Below are 16578 nucleotides of genomic sequence, written 5' to 3'. Positions count from 1 at the left end.
AGAGCCCTAAAGGTGGTGGTTGTTGTATGCTGACCACACTAGGAAGTAGGTGTTTCTATAACAGCAGTAGTTTTTAGCAATATGCAGGCATTAAAATGTAGCATGCAGGCATAGTAAGTGGTAGTGATTACATTTCTCAAGTTCTACTATTGTAGTGATAGACATTGAGAAGTAAAAGTTTTTTACCAAACTCTATAAGTATATGATTGTACCCGGTTGAGGGAGAAGGGCAAGTCTATAGTAGTACCAAATTCCATTGTGGCAACCACATGAATCAAAGTGAATAACCCATAAACATCTGTACTTGGTTATTGTTTAAAATCTCACTACTGTTAATCTCATTGTTCCTCTTTTCAAGATGCATAACAGTTTTACACAGACCTGGGGTGAAATCTAGGTATGGTGCAGGTAGGCTAGGGCCTCAAACAGGTTTTGGCCTTTTAAGCAACCACAACGTCAGTCATAAACAATCCCCCTGCCTCCCTTATTTTTATCGTGGTCTTGCATAATAGCAGTCAATATCGTTAAGATTCAATTGTACTTCTTTGTAAAAAAAAAGAACTGGCCCTAAGAGGCAACATCCCCCACAAACCATCAAAGAATTTGAATTATCTGGCTCTCTTAAAGGTACCGGTGGTCTTTTTTAACTCTTTCAATGCTAAGCCTTTCAGGTCTCCGTTTTCCTTCATTAGAGGCAGGTTTGTGCAGCACTTTGGTTATTATGCTACAGTATAGTTTTGTGAGGGGGTTATTTTACAATGATTTTACTTTAAAGAAATAGTTAGCAATATATAGACTTTTGAAGGTGCTCGCTAGCACTTTATATATCTAGATTCAGAATATGATTTCATCATTGTATTTTCATAGTGAAAAGATTGCATCTTGAGGGGTGTCCCATGGAGAAAAGGGGGGACATCAGATTCACCATGCACTTATGAATCTAGCAGGATTTAATGTATTATTCAAAATACTTTTGTCATGGGTGCATTTTAGTTAGTTACTTGGGCACAGTGATAGCTGAGTCTCGGCTTGGGGCCTGTGCCATTTTACCCAGTTACTAAGCTCTGTTGTTTTAATAATTTTAGTTTCATAAACTTTTAGTGGTATTGTTTTAAGTTCAATATCGGCTGCTATTCTACCAAAGCGTTATTGACAGTGCCTTGGATAACTTACTCTTCATCATATTCTCTTCCTTAGAATCATAAGAACAGAATGCTAGGCACACAGAATAATATTTTGTGTTGCCGGCCCAAGCCTGCATTGACAGTCCAGCGCTTAGGTACATACCCGCATCAGGCTCATGTGCCTGAACATAAACATATCCTCTATAAAAACATATTGTGGGATAAAGGACAAGAGAGGGGGTTCCAGCAAAACTTTCCATCTATGCTGCATGCCGGTTTTCCGGCCGACCTCAACCTTTCTTTCCTCGGACCCTGATCCTGATCTGGAGACTGGCGGCCTGACCTTGTACCAAGGTAACTGGGCTGGGGTGTGTTTCTCATGGGCAGATTTGGCTTGCATCGCCATGCTCTCACTTAGGGGCTAGAGATTAGGGCTTTTAGGTAGAGATTGTGTATTTATGTTATTACAAATATGTTGGGGTTGTTTATATTCACATCTCAGATTTTCACAATCCTAATTTTGTTACTTTTCAATATCCTATCATTGTAGATCAATAATTTTATTGTAGATTGCAGTCTTTTCAATACATGTATTGAAAACTGTCCTGCATCTCTTTCTTGCCTGTGTGTGTAAGAGACTTGTATTTGGAGAAAAAAGGGTAAGACTTCTTTCCACCACGTTTTCCCTGAGGGATTTTCAGAGTCCATGCAAAGCTGCCAAAAATCACCTTTACCGTTTGGGTTTTGGTTAGGTACTGCTAGTGAGCCAGGAGGGTTAGCCAATAGCTGCCACCCAAAATCCAGCAGTCTTGTTACTTTGCTAGAGTCCATATGACACTTTGTTCAACACAGCATTTTCTATATTTTGCAGTGTTCATTACTATGCTGATACCAATTCATAATTCATGTATCACATCAATTATTATAACCTTTGTAACAGTGATCCCTCAAATTATCCTATTTCAACAGTCTCTACACAGAGGTGCATATGAGGGGCCAGTTAATTTCACAAATCCTGCTGATAGTGAGCTGGTCTCCAAAGTGCATACTGTTACTACACTGCAACACAGGTTGCAGAGAATACAAAGGATTATGAGTTAGCGGATAGGATGCACAATAGGAATATGAAGGAGCTTTTTACTTGTCAGAGGTTTGAGAGATGTTTTAAAGCATGAGCAAAGTGGGCAATTCCCCATCTTCCAAAGGGCCCCTCGAGAAAGTAAGCTTTCTCTTTATATAGCTCACCTGTGTTTCCATATCTCAGTCTCTCTCCATACCTCTACCTCTGAGCATCCCTTACGTTGCTAAATGTCTTCTTAAGGATTTTTGGGTGCCCTGGAAGAAGCATTTCAACTATGTGTGAACCCCGTTTTTGAGAGGTTGTTTGGTATCACATGGGCTTCAATTCGCAGAAATTGGGCAGTACATTTATGAGTTGGGGCCCCAAAAATATGTCTTGCACAGGGCCCCAAAAACCCTTAAGACAAACACTGGAAAGGTTACATGGGAAAATATAACAAACATTACAAAAGTAACACAGTTGTGTGGAGTGTTCAACCAGTAAACATTTGCAACTGTGATGCCATTTAGCCCATCTTGTCCACTGTGGATATGGGAACTCTATTTGGCTGCTGGAATGGTAGATGCCAGTCCGGAGGAAAGGAATGTAATTTGGAATTTGGCAGGCCCTTTCCATAGAGATGGACTGAAGACATTTATGGAAATCAGGGAAAAATAAGGGACTCCAACATGCCAGTTTTCCAATTAAGCTAGATGGCCAAGGCGGCAACCAATACTTAGTAGTTTTCCCTCAGGAGAGAAACAGGCAGCACTAAATCTAGGCAAGCAATAGGTTGCAACCATGTAGAAAGGCCTGTGAAATCTAAGCTGCTTAGACGTATCCTAGATAAAATATAATTGTGTAGCATAGATGACCAAAGGGAGGACACACAAAATGTTTGAGTCATGCAAAAATAGTAGATAAACCCAAGATTTAAATGTACATAATTAATAATTCACACACAATGCAAATGACTAAGGGAGTATTTCATAGCATTAAGTTGTTCACTGAGGACATATGCCCAAGCTGCTGCCAGTCTAACGGTCTGTTCTTTCGAGATGAGGATTCCATTGTCAGGTATTCTGGAATAGTTTATATTTGTTTCTTCAACGTGAATATTATCTCTTGATTTCCTAAAAGGTGGAATATCTCCACTCCTGTGTAAGTGTAAGATAACATAAAATTAGAAAATGTGCTCATTTGATAACATTGTCTGACTTTTGTTGAACAAGTCAGTCAAATTAAAACGATGCCAAAGTATATTTATTTGAAAAGACACAAGACTAGACACAAGAAAGCAAAAGCAGTTAATGGTGACCTCCTGTTAACACTGTAAACATTAAGAGATGTCCAATGACCTTTTAAAAATCAGAGAAACTGCTCTACTTCACCTTGCACAGCAAGGAGTCAGGTGGGACTTTTTTCTGCTTTGTGAGAGGAGCTGAGAGAAGACGTCACTGTAGGTCTTAATATTAGGCCTTATTCTAAAAGGGAAGGATGCAAGTTAAAGCCCAGGTTTGGAGTCATTGCGCATTTGCTAGAAAAATAAGCATTTGCAATGCACTAGGTCTTGCATTTGCTTGAGTTAGAGACATTGGCGTTGTAACTGCATAACTGCACTTTTCTTGCCACATAAATTGGCCAACCCTGTCGCATAATTTGTTCCCCTCTGCCACAGAATTCCAGTCGCCCTGCATATAACTAAAGCACTTCCATTTACCTTCTTCCTCTCTCTGTAGCAAAAAATGAAAATATTGTCATTATTTATTATATTTTTCTATATTATTATTTTAGGGTCCCCACCCCAACCTAGTGTAGGGACTCAGAGATGACCTATACCAGGGTTCAGCAAAGTCGGTCCTGGAGAGCCGGGTCCATGCCAGATTTTTAGCATATCCACATTTAGAAAACTGTAGATTTCTGAAACATCTTTTTTCTAAATGTGTCTATGCTACAAATCTGGCATGGACCTGGCTCTCCAGGGCCGACTTTGTAGAACCCTGACCTAGACAGAAAGAGCAGGTCATGCAGTGAGTTATGAGTAAACATTTTTTAACCTAGCGTGGGGACCCAGAGATGTTATAGACAGAAAGTGTACGTCGTGCTGAACATTTTGCTGGTGGGCCCATTGTCGTAGGACCACCACACGATGAGTTATGGACAAATTTTTTGTGTTAAAGTAATGTCCAGCAAATCATTGTAGAGCGATTTTCCAAGTGCAGCTAATATTGTAGTATCTTGATTGTAATGCTCAGAACAGCCCTTAGAGGACACCATTATAAAAATAGCATTTGTAAGAGATGTGGTCATGTGGCCAAATAGCCAGCTCCTAGAGGACCTAATGACATGAAAACAGAATGGCAGAAACTAATGCAGTATAACCATATATGTAGCCCCCAGAGGGCGCTGTGCCTTACACATTTTCAGGCCTAGCAGGTCTACTGCAATACTATTACAAACAAGGCCCTTAAAACACAAACTACTCCTAGCTGTAAAACAGAAGTTCCAGCCATGAGAGAACTTAAAAAGACACTGAATAGTGGGAGAGGTTACTATGTTGCCCCCACTCCCCAATCTAGGATGGGGACCCCGAGATGACCTAGTTAAAAAGAGTGTGTTGTGCTGAACGGTTTTGTGGTGCTCCCATTGCCGTAGGACCACCACAGGCTGAGTTATGGGCAAAAGTGTTTTGAAAAAGCAATGCCCTATAAAGCATTATGGGGCGAGTTTCCAGTTTCCTGAGTGAGGTAAATATTGTAGTATCTGCTCTCCTGCTGTGCCGGGAGAGCCTCTTTGAGGATTTCCGTGTTTATTTTTGTTGTAAATACCACAGTTTGTATTTTTTTTTAACTGCTAAACTTGTAAAGTGGCCCTCATGTAAAGCGCTCCTCTGTTGGGGGTCGCGCTATCTGAAACTTCACGTAGTCATGTAAAGTGCTCCTCCAATCCAGTTTGCACTATATGAAACTTAAATTATTAAATAAATTAAAAAGAACTGCCTTCCAGCTTTCAGCCTTTGTGTGCAGACACCACGAAGAAACAGTGGCATGCCCAAAACAGGAAAGAGGAATAAACAACATACGGCCAAGCAGCTCGAAGCAACGAGTCAAAAGAAAAAAATAGTATGCCACACTAAGGTATCTGACGGATGCTGCAGTAATCCATGTAACAGAGTCAGTCTGCAAGACTTAACAAAGCAGCCTCAAGGCGGGACAAACATAGAGCATTTAGTGCCGAAATCAAGGGAATTGTGAAAGGAAGGACCAGGAATTAATAAAAGTGATGGGGGTGAGATGGGTGTGGTTAAAGCCCACAGAGTAGAACGGCGCTTGCGTGCTGCTAAGCTCCACAGGAGGCAGTAGTGGAGCCAGTGATATGACAACCAATTTTTATTTTTATTTTATTTATTTATTTATTTATAAGTTTGAACATACAGCAATAGGAACAGTCCCCTCTTTCATAACATCATCAGCACCAAAGGACCCCAACTCAAGTGTAACCAAATTCAGCATTTCTACCAACAGATGCACCGTAGCGATATAAGTTTATGGGTCTCAACAAAAACTGTCGGCGTTCTGGGAGCAAAGAACACATTTTACAAACAGAAATATAGCAAGGCGGCTGGAACGGGCAAGTCGGCACTGGCAAGCATCCACAGCTCTCATCTTCTCACAGGCAGGGCGACACAAACCATTCCCACAATGCGTGTCTATTGAATCTGCGCACATCTTCAATAAGCCGTCTCCAAATAGGCACGCAGAGGTGCCCAACTATCTCGCGGCCTAGAGCTCTCTGGCGCCAACTCCCAATAGGTCTCCAGCTGTTCTCGGCAAAAAGAAGCATCATGCAACCAGTCAGTGACCCGAAGAGGCCGACCGCGTCCCCAACAAATCGCAACCCTGTGCTTCGCCAAAAGTAGCAACATGCCCACCAGTTTCCTCTGAGCCAGCGGAACCGCATCCCATACTACCAAACAGCGCCATCACAGGGAAGGGAGCTAGCTCAAGTCCAGTCATCTCCCCAATCACATGCGTAACCTCCAGCCAGAAATCATGCACTGCTTCACATTGCCATGCCAGGTGGAAAAAGTCAGCATCCGGAGCGTGACATTGTTCACAAGAAGCATCCGCCCGCAGCCCCATAGTGCACAGGCCTCGAGGAGTATAGTATAGTTGCTGCAGAAACTTAAAATGAATTAGCCGAAGCCTGTAGTTTGGCGATAGCGCCCTCATGCGCACAGCACTTCCTCCATGTCTCATCAGAAATCGCCGCAATCGTATCCACCTCCCACCTCACCTCACCTCACCTCAGCAGACATTGCAATCTCTTTGTTCCTCCATGCAACCATACAATTTGGTGACGAGCTTCCTCGGCGTCTGCGCACTCCATACAACCTCCAGTACACTACACGTCGCCGGAGACGCTAGAAGACTAGAGTATCGTGCCCGGAGCATCGCACACACACGCAGTACATATAGCCGGTGCAGCGCACCCCCGGAGCCGCCTCACAGCAGCACCTCCGGGGAGATCAGCCGCCCATCCACAAACCAGTCCCCCAAATAAGACAAGTCTGAGTCTCGAAGATAGGCCCGCAGCTGCGAGTCGCGGAACAGCCGCTCATCTTCCACAGCAGCCACCTCCATCGATGGTGCAAATGGCTCACCCACACCAGATCGCTTCAAAAGTGTCCGCCCCGACAGTGCATGCCACAGTATCTACCATCCGAGATCCTGGCCGAGACATGCCCCCAAACACTCGAATCAGGTCGTCCGGCCAAACTGCGTCATTCTCAGGGGCGAGATGCAGCATATATCGAATAGGGTGGATCCAATAATACGCAAAATGGGCGTGTGCGCAGTAATAGTAAAGCTCCATCTCCAGTGCGCCGAGCCCGCCCAATTCAAACAGGAGTGTCAACCTCTCCCATGCGATTCTAGGCTGACGACCCGCCCACACCAGACGAATCATGGCCGAGCGGAGACGTTTCCAAAAACACGCTGTGAGGACCAGAGGGAGATTTACAAACAGATATAAAATTTTTGGTAGCACTATCATTTTGGCAATAGCAATTCGGCCCATTAGCGACAGTGGTAAGGCGCGCCACAACTCAATCCAGTCCTCCAGCCAGGACATGACAGTACCATAATTAGCAGTCCAAAGCGTCTCAAAGTCACAGCTCAGCCAGACTCCCAAGCACCTCACAGGGCCATCCGCCCACGCAATAGGATACCGGGACAATAAGCCCGCCGTCCCCGGCGACAGAGGCAGCACCACAGATTTAGACCAGTTAATCACTATACCCGAAAATTCTCCGAACCGTACAACTTCATCCAGCAAGCCATCTAGATTTTTACCGGGCTCTTGCACATACAATGCAATATCATCGGCGTACATTGAAATCAAGATGGGTCGTTGCCGGAACTGCAGCCCCCTGTCGCTGTAGTGCTGACGCAAAAAGGCCACAAGTGGCTCCATCGCTATCGCAAAAAGCAGTGGCGACAACGTGCACCCCTGCCTAGTCTCCTGGGCCACCCAGAAAGGGGCGGATATGCCTCGGTTCAGACGAAGCTGGGCAACTGGCTATGTGTACAATAAGCGAATCCAGCCCACAAAGCGCAGGCTCAAACCCACCCTTCCCAAGAGTGCAAACAGATACTCCTACACCAACGAATCAAAGGTCTTTGTGGCGTCCAAAAATACTGCAGCAGTGCCATCATCGGCATTAATCGAGACCACAGCCGCAAAAAACGTCCGCAAATTATGCGCCATGGACCGCCCTGGAAACAAACCCAGACTGATCAGGAAGCACCAGCCTCTCCATCAGCGGCTGCAGCCGCGCCGCAATCATCTTGGCCAAGATTTTGTTATTGACATTAATCATCGAAAGCGGGCAATAGGAGTCACAGCTTAGGGGGTCCTCGCCTGGCTTAAGGATCATTACGATCATTGCCTCTCGCAAAGAGGCAGGCAGGATTCCATTCTCCACTGCCTCTTCGTATACCTCCAGCAAATGAGGTGCAAGTATATCAGCGTATTCCTTATAAGCCGCCTCAAACCAAAGTAAGCTAGTCTCCGAGAAATAAGCCTGTATAACCCTGGCTTGCAGCGATTCGGGCGCAGCGTACAAGTCCGAAACATTTGGTAAACACTTCCATGACTCCATCCGTCCCAATCACACGCTCACCCTCCGAATTGTCTATTTCAGTGACATAGCTGCTGGCCCAGGGCTTGCGTAGTAAATTAGCCAGCGTGCGTCCAGCCCTCTCTCCCTCTCCGTAGCACCTCGCCCTGGCAAACCTTCCCAGAAAGCATATTTCCCTCTCCAAAGCCTCCTCATACAAGGAAACCATACGCCGAAGATCCGCCAGTGTATCCCCAGACCAGTCCTCCACCAACCGAGCTTCCAGGTCAGCTATCTGCATCTCCAGCTGCGCCAAATCCTGACGCAACCCCCGCAGCACACCATGCTGCTTCGAAATGCAGCTCCCCCGGACGACTACCTTAAAGGCCTCCCACAGCACTCCTGCCGAACTCATAGAGCCACCATTCTCCTCAATATAAAGAAAATTTTCCCGACAAATCTCCTCCCGGAATGCCTCATCTCTTAAAGCCCCCTGAGGCAAGCATACGAAAGCATGTCCCGGACCGCCCGGCACCGCCAGCTCCAACTTAACCGGAGAATGGTCCGACAACGTGCGTGCCATGTGCTCCACTGATCTCGTCCACATCGCCACGTCCCGCGAGCCCAGCCAGCGATAAATGCAGGACCATCTGCTGTGCACATAGTTGACACACGTGCCCTCTCTCTCGTCTCCGTGCTTCATCCGCCAGATATCCTCCAGTGCACCGCGGACAGAGCTCGAGCCGCTGCTACATGCTGCATCCTGGCTGAACTCTCTCTGTCCCGCTACCAGATCAGGACAACATTAAAGTCACCCCCCAAATCACAGCACCTCCTCCCAGCGACTCAACCAGGCACTAGACCTCACCAAAGAAATCCGGGTCGTCCGTATTAGGACCGTAAACAGCCACAAGTCGACAAGGCCTGTCCAAAAGCACACCGCTCATCAGCATGTACCGTCCATTAGGATCAACTATAGTTCGCTGCGTGCGCCATTGCAGTCCCTTGCGCAGCAGAATTGCCACTCCCCTGGCATATCTCAAATATACCGCCCGTGACATTCCCCAATCTATACCTCCTTCAAGCGATGCATTGTGTCCGCCACCAAGTGAGTTTCTTGCAGCATACAGATATCAACATTCTGCCACTTAACATACGCAGACATGAGCCGCACCTTGCGCCTATCATTCCGGCCACGCACACTCCAAGTGAGGCAACAAACCAATGTCTCCCCAGCCTGCTTCATCCGACCACTCTTGCCAGGACACCAGAACACACCACCCCCTCCTCCAGCCAGCCCAGCAAACATAGACGTAACGAGAAAGAAAAAAAACATCAGATATACTAGAACCAACAAAGAAGTACATAACCCCACCATCCTCTCATGCAGACCACCCAACCAGGACAAAGCAAATAGCCCCCCCCCCCCCCTTAACCCACAAAACAAAGAAAATACACCATGACATTTTAACGAGACTCATCTAAGGGGAAAACGGCTAGCCACCCAACCCAATCCCACCAATGGACTGGGAAGGGAAGGCAAGGGGCCAAAAAGTGAATGAGCATCAGGACAGCAAACAGTTCTATATCGCTGTAGCCGTGCCGTCAGTTTGTGTACCAGCAGCAGAGCCATTAGTCATTATCACTGAGAGTCTCATGCTCTGCACCCGGTTCGCCCGAGTTCACAGCTGCAGGTCGCCGAGGGAGAGCCTTTACAAACTTCGCCGCCTGCTTCAGATCAGTAAAAAAGTGTAGTTTCCCTCCATGCTGCACTTTCAGTTTTGCAGGGTAGATAAGGGAAAACCTGGCGTCCGTCTGTCCAAGCGAGCGTTTGACCGGCAAAAAAGCCTTGCGCGCAGCCTACACTCCCGGGGTATAATCTGGAAAAAAGTACAGCTCTGTATTTTTGTATAGCACCGGGCGCCGCTCCCGCGCCAGCCGGAGGACCATGTCACGGTCACGATAATTCAAGAGGCGGATAATAATGGGGCAAGGCGGAGTGCCAGGTGGAGGCCGAGGACCCAGAGACCGGTGTGCCCGCTCCACCACCAGCAGGCGTTCAGAGAGCATGCTTTCAATGAAATCTTCCATTCATCCCATGTCAAATCTTCATTTTTCTTACGTATTACCTCCAACACCTTCTCCATTTGCAGAAATTGTGCTCGCTCGCCCTGACATTGATCCTCCATGTCTGAAGCACGCGTCTCCAACCGGTCGAGTCTAGAGTCATGATCGCCCACCCTTGTCTTGATACGATCAAGCTACTCCATTAAATGATCGAGCTTGGCGTCGATGCCCGTCAGGCTGGACTTCAAATCCAGGAACATGGCCTTAACCGACATATCAGACGAGGCAGCCTCCAAAGTTTCCTCCCTCATCTGTGGCGAAGGGGTCCCCCCTTTCCTCCGTCCCCCATCAAAGGAGATCTTCGCCTGCCGCTGCTCTGCCTTTCCCATCCTACATCAGCAAGACGACCGGCGAGAGTCCCAAGCCCAGGCAGCAAAGGTCACAATCAGGCCTCCAAAGCCAGCCAGCAATGCCTCCTCCAATGCAGGCCTCCTCCGGCTGGTGGGTCTCTCCCAGCCCAGGCCCGACCCTCCTCCGCCCCCAGCCCAGCAACAACCAGGCCATGGTGCCAGTTCCAGCAGGAGAAGTCCAGGCCCAGCAATGTCGCAGATCTCCTCAGGCCAGCTCTGCCAGGCCAGTAGCTTCCACAACGGGATCCCAGAGAACACCTCCAGTGGGCCTCCAGGCCCAACTCAGCCAGCTCAGCTCCGTAACACTAGTCCGCTTCGCCAACACGGGGCGAAATGTGCCCGCACCAACCAGCAGCACCCCGCAGGGTCCACCAGCCCCACACTGCACCACAGGGCCCCTCTGCAGCCGCCCAAAGAGCGCCGCCTCCCCAGCTCACCACGGGGGTCCAGTCAGCTGCTCCAAATGAAGCAGCCAGATCCAGCAGGTTGCGGCAAGTCCTTCACCGGGGGCCCTGGCTTCAACTCCGCAGCCGGACAGCCCCAGCCCAACAGCCACTCCGCAGGGTGCAAAAATTTGTGTGAGGCCGCGGTATGAGCTTACCGCCGATCCGGCCCCCGCAACCTGCCGCCAACAGCCCACCGGCGTAACTTCCCTGCAGGTGCCGCCTCTCCCCGCCCGGCCAGCCAGTCCAGGAAAGCCTGTGGTAGAGCGCTGCGCGCCTCCCGCTCAGCCAAGCCCTCTCCTCCGCCGCCCGCCCGTCACATCGGAGGCGAGGGGGGGGCGCAACCTTCGCCGCACACTGCCGGCAGCACCTGCGTCTCCGCAGTGCCACCCGGCAAAAAAGACAGAAAGATCTCCGCCCTGACAGTATAAATATAAAATCAGGGCCCCAGGCCGAGCAGAGCCGCGCTAAATGTCGGCCATCTTGCTGCAGGCTAGCTCTGCCCCCGATATGACAACCAAAATTAATAACTAACTTCTAGAAGCATTTTATTAGTTGCTCGGGAGCACCTTTGGATCCATGCAGTCATCACATCCTCAACCTGGCCAGCGCATTCATAGCACCGGAGCTCTGCTGAACCATCAACCTATCCTTCGAGACCACCCCATTCCCCTCAGACTGGAAGCACGCCAAAATCAGCCTGCTACTCAAGAAACCCACCGCCGACCCTAGGGAGCTGAAGAACTGCAGACCCATCTCTCTGCTCCCTTTCCCAGCCAAGGTAATGGAGAAAGCCGTCAACCAACAGCTCACAAATTCCTTGAGACACACCATGTCCTAGATCCATCCCAGTCTGGATTCAAAAGCAACTACAGCACCGGAACCACACTCTTAGCAGCCACCAACGACATACGCATCATACTGGACCGCAGAGGTATGACCGCCCTCATCCTCCTCGAACTCTCCGCCGCATTTGACACTGTCTCCCACTCCACCCTCTGCAATAGATTGCACAACGCCTGTATCCAAGACACAGCTCCAGATTGGATCAGGTCCTTCCTCACCGGAAGAACACAGAGGGTCAGACTGCCGCCGTTCACCTCAGAACCCAAAGACATTTGCTGCTGAGTGCCCCAAGGATCTTCCCACAGCCCAATGCTTATCAACATCTACATGGCACCGCTTGCCAAGATCCCCAAACAACACAAGATAAACATAGTCTCCTACACCGACGACACCTAATTGACCCTCTCCCTGTCCGAGGACTCTGCTTAACCCGAGAGGAATTTACACAATGGGATGAGAGCAGTCGCAGCCTGGATGGAGGCCAGCTGCCTCAAGCTCAACTCGGACAAGACAGAGATCCCCATGGTCTGCTCCACCCCTTCTGCCTGGAACGACTCTTGGTGGCCCACCACTCTGGGTAACGCCCCCGCCCCCACTGATCATGCGTAAAACCTGGGCATCATCCTGGGCTCCTCTCTATCGATGACCCACCAAGACAACGCCCTCTCTTTGTCATGCTTCCACACCCTCCGACTCCTGCTGAAGATTTTCAAATGGATTCCCCCCGACACGAGGAAGACAGTCACCTAAGCAATCATCACTAGCAAACTGGTCTACGGCAGCAAACTCTATGCCGGCAGAATGCAGCAGACAGACTCACCCTGGATATCTCCGACACAGCCACATCTCCTCCCACGTCAGAGACCTACACTGGCTCCCAGTCAACAAGTGCACCATATACAAACTTCTGATCCACACCTACGAGGCAGTGCACAACATAGGACTGGCATATCTTAACCACCGCCTCACTTTCTACGTACTTAACAGACGTCTCCATTCCTCCCAGCTCGCCTTTGCAGTTGTCCCCAAGAACCAGAAAAGTACATCAGGAGGAAGATCTTTCTCCTACCTAGCAGCCCAGACATGGAACACACTACCTCTCAAGCTCAGACAGACTGCATCACTGAAGCAGTTCAAGAAGGACCTCAAGTCATGGCTCTTCGACGGAGCAGCACGCCCACATACATCGCCTTGAGACCCTATGGGTGATTAGCCGCGATCTACAAATCCTTGATTGATTTAGTTGCAGATCAAAGAACATTGCTATTTCAAAATTGTGTGCTTAGCTCACAAGGATATACAAGTAAGAACGCTAGATTGCTTTGCAAGTGTCAGGCCGCCTTGGTGTCCGCGCTTGGCTTCCCTGAAACTACTCCATCTTAGTAGAGAACCCCTTATGCAAAAGGTGCTGGAATTTCATCACCGTTTGCTTGAAGAACAGTCCCTGAGACTCTAGAACGATGTGATGGGCACCTAAGCATCTCAGTTGTAGGCCTCTGAAAGCCATAACGCCCAGGTGAACTTCAGCTGCTCTGGTTTAATGCTCTTTTTCCTGTATATCTTCCAAGATTCTATAACAACCCCAAGAAATTAATTAATTGTTTGAATTAATGGATTTGTTCACATTGTTGTATTAGTAGCTGTTAACATGTCCATGGCTAAGATAAAGGTTAAGTAGTTTAGCTCCAACCTGCTAGAGATGGTTGGAACCGAAGATGGTGCACCCAAGAGAGATACAGCTACTTATGGACAAGCGCTCAGGCTTGTTCTGCCCGTCCACTGCCCGGAAGCGATATGCTAAAGGTCCCACCCTATCATATGATTCACGTTCTTTAAATGCAGTGTAACGTGATTGGCAAAACACTAAGGGCCATATGTACAAACACATTTTCCCATAGACATAGAATGGGTAAAACCCTTTGGTACATCTGGCCCTAAGAGTACTAGAATTTATGTCAGTGAACATTAATTTTAGGTTGTATATTGTTTTTCCAGGACACCAGCCAGATGGGCGTGCAGCAGAGCCCGTTGATTTACATTCCTTGGGAATGTGTTTTTCTTGTTTTTGTGCGTTTCATCAAGAATATTTCTGTAATCCATAATGTATTTGTTTTTCTGTGTATTAGCGTATTTATTGAGCCAGTAATGTGGCATCAGCATTCTGGAGCTCTGAGTCATGGCCAAGGATTTGCTAATTTAAGAAATGCAGTGATGCCCAGCTTGGTATCACAGCCACGTCTGGGAGTTTGCAATGTCATTCTATTGGCCGTGCAGATGGAGGTCCATTCAAAAAGGCATTTAAGCGTCCATGAAGTAGGACCCTTGCAGTACCACTCTCATAAATGCCTTGATGAATCGGCCCCGAATGCCTAAGTCCCTATAGGTGCTAAGAGTGCACAGTCCTTTGTATTTGTACTAAGGGTTTGAATCTGAAAGATCACATTGTCCTCCCTTCCTTTAAGTTAAGGGGACCGCTCTTCCATTCCAAGCAATCCAGTCTGCAGTCATCAGTGGTTCATAGCTCAGTCTAAACACGTTATTGAGAAACCAGTATACTGAAGAAAATCTATATTACAGCGTGTGCAAGAGTCCTTTTAAAGTCACCCTTCACAAAACCGCAAGTGAGCAGCTTGTGCAATGTAAAAGGTTGATAGGAGTATGAGAGCAGGTTTGGAGGCAGAGAAAGGTTTATTGTTGTTTTTTTATCACAAAAACCTCCAGTAGACATTTCTGCTCTAGAGACATACACATATTGACCTCTCTTTATTTTTCAGCTGGACCTGCGTAGAAAGTCTCTCACTGCAGAGAGTCAGGTGACCTTCCATACTTTACTTCTAATTCAATAATGAGCTGTCTGCTTGCTTTGGGAGCTTTACAGCATGCAGTTATTAAAAAAAACTGAAAAAGCTAGAAGGGAACATGCATAATCCCGGCAATAATGTTTGGGGTCAATCGGCTTATTTCATTCATCTGAATTACCAATAAGCGCTGCTTTGGTGCTGTGACTACCGACGAGCCCCCCAAGTCATGGCTTGCTTTGGTCACCAAAATAAAATCTAAGCATGTGTGATTGGGGCCGAACCGCTTTGCTCTCTAATTACCAATCCATATAATATTTGTTGCTGCTTCCAAAGTTAATACGTGCTTCCATACCATGTCTTACATTGGTTGATATTTATTTGTGATCCACAATATCTTCTGTACCAGTAACACCAAACGTGGAGGAGTCTTAACTTGAAGACAGTAGGTAAAATGGAGAAAAATATCATAGTAAAGTTATATACCTTCAGCATTTGGTATCTCTGTATTTGCTTTAAAGTCTGGATGTTGTAGGTATGCAAGCTTGGAATATGTCTCAGTCGTCATTGTAAGAGTCACTGCTATATTTTCACTTCACAGTTTCCAAAACATTAAAATGTTAACCCATCTGCATCGTTTTGGCCTTTTCAACAGCGGCTGACTAACCCACATGCCCAGCCCTAACCTGGGCATCTTAGATTATTTCATTGTTTAGTGAGGGAAAAAAACTGAGAGCTCGAGCTTGTTCTCAGGTGACCAGTTTCTACCCAACAATGTTTGGAGTGATAGCTTTGGGATCATGCGTATTCTGAAGCCAGTTCGGTTTGCTCCTGCAGACTGCAAGGCTTTTCTTGTTTGTCTTAATGAGACCTTTTACAATTCCGGTGTCCCCACATTTGCGGCACTGTAAAAAAGAAAACCAGAGCCCTTTTTACACAGTGGGGTGACCCAAACAAACAAACGTTTGTCGCTGAACTCTCAAGATGTCACTGTCCCAACCAGTGCTGTGCCTAGTACCTTGATTGGTGTATGAACGCTTACTATAGTCGGTCACTATTAAATACATGTCTAGTGTTGTTGACCAATGTTCCACCCACGAGCTTTTCAACTCGAGAAACCTTAGAATTGTACAAGAAGCCTGCTTTTCTTTTTTAATGAAGGGCTGTTAGCTTCAGAGGAACTTTCCAACAAGGATATGTTTTCTTTAGATTCATTGGGAGATGTGTAACCCTCCGGAGCAATCCTCTAACATAGACATCAATGAAGTTGGTATCATTCAATTAGATACTGTACCTAACACAGAAAATACTAGAAGGCTACACATTCACACAGGTCTAACAGTAAGAGAATTGCGAGCAGAGAGACGGGTAGGTCGTCTGTATGCGATGCTTCTCAACTCCCAATGAGCTGAACGCTTTCCTCTGCTTATGACCTATGGGTCTTTAGACATGACTACATGCAGGGCTGGACATTCACAAGTCAGAAGTTTTATAACCTAACTGGTATTATCAAGTCATCTTACACTGTCTAAATTGGGTATTGATAGAGGTCACTTCTTACACCTGAATAGGTATCCATTAGGATACCATCCAGTTGACATTTGTAGCTTCCAACACGGGGAACTCTCATTCACTTGTGGTCCTGAAGAAACAACATGGATGGGATTGTCCTGGACCGGCAGACGCGAAACATGTCGACCTTTTCTCAC

The 16578-nt window shown here is 47.3% G+C and overlaps 1 protein-coding gene across 2 annotated transcripts in view; it reads left to right on the top strand.

The window, feature by feature from the left end:
* PHKA1 (phosphorylase kinase regulatory subunit alpha 1) overlaps window positions 1-16578 on the top strand; it is a 967577-nt gene that overhangs the window by 749532 nt on the left and 201467 nt on the right. Inside the window, exon 28 of one of the 2 annotated variants that reach the window (XM_069211853.1) lies at window positions 14846-14884. The exons of the other annotated variant lie outside the window; for it this stretch is intronic. Coding sequence (XP_069067954.1) covers window positions 14846-14884 — 39 coding nt within the window. The remainder of the gene's footprint in view (window positions 1-14845; window positions 14885-16578) is intronic. 2 annotated transcript variants of the gene reach the window in all.

The sequence above is a fragment of the Pleurodeles waltl genome, chromosome 10, assembly GCF_031143425.1.
Source record: "Pleurodeles waltl isolate 20211129_DDA chromosome 10, aPleWal1.hap1.20221129, whole genome shotgun sequence".
In the NCBI taxonomy this organism is placed as follows: Eukaryota; Metazoa; Chordata; class Amphibia; order Caudata; family Salamandridae; genus Pleurodeles; species Pleurodeles waltl.
This window is presented reverse-complemented; position numbering and strand designations above follow the sequence as displayed.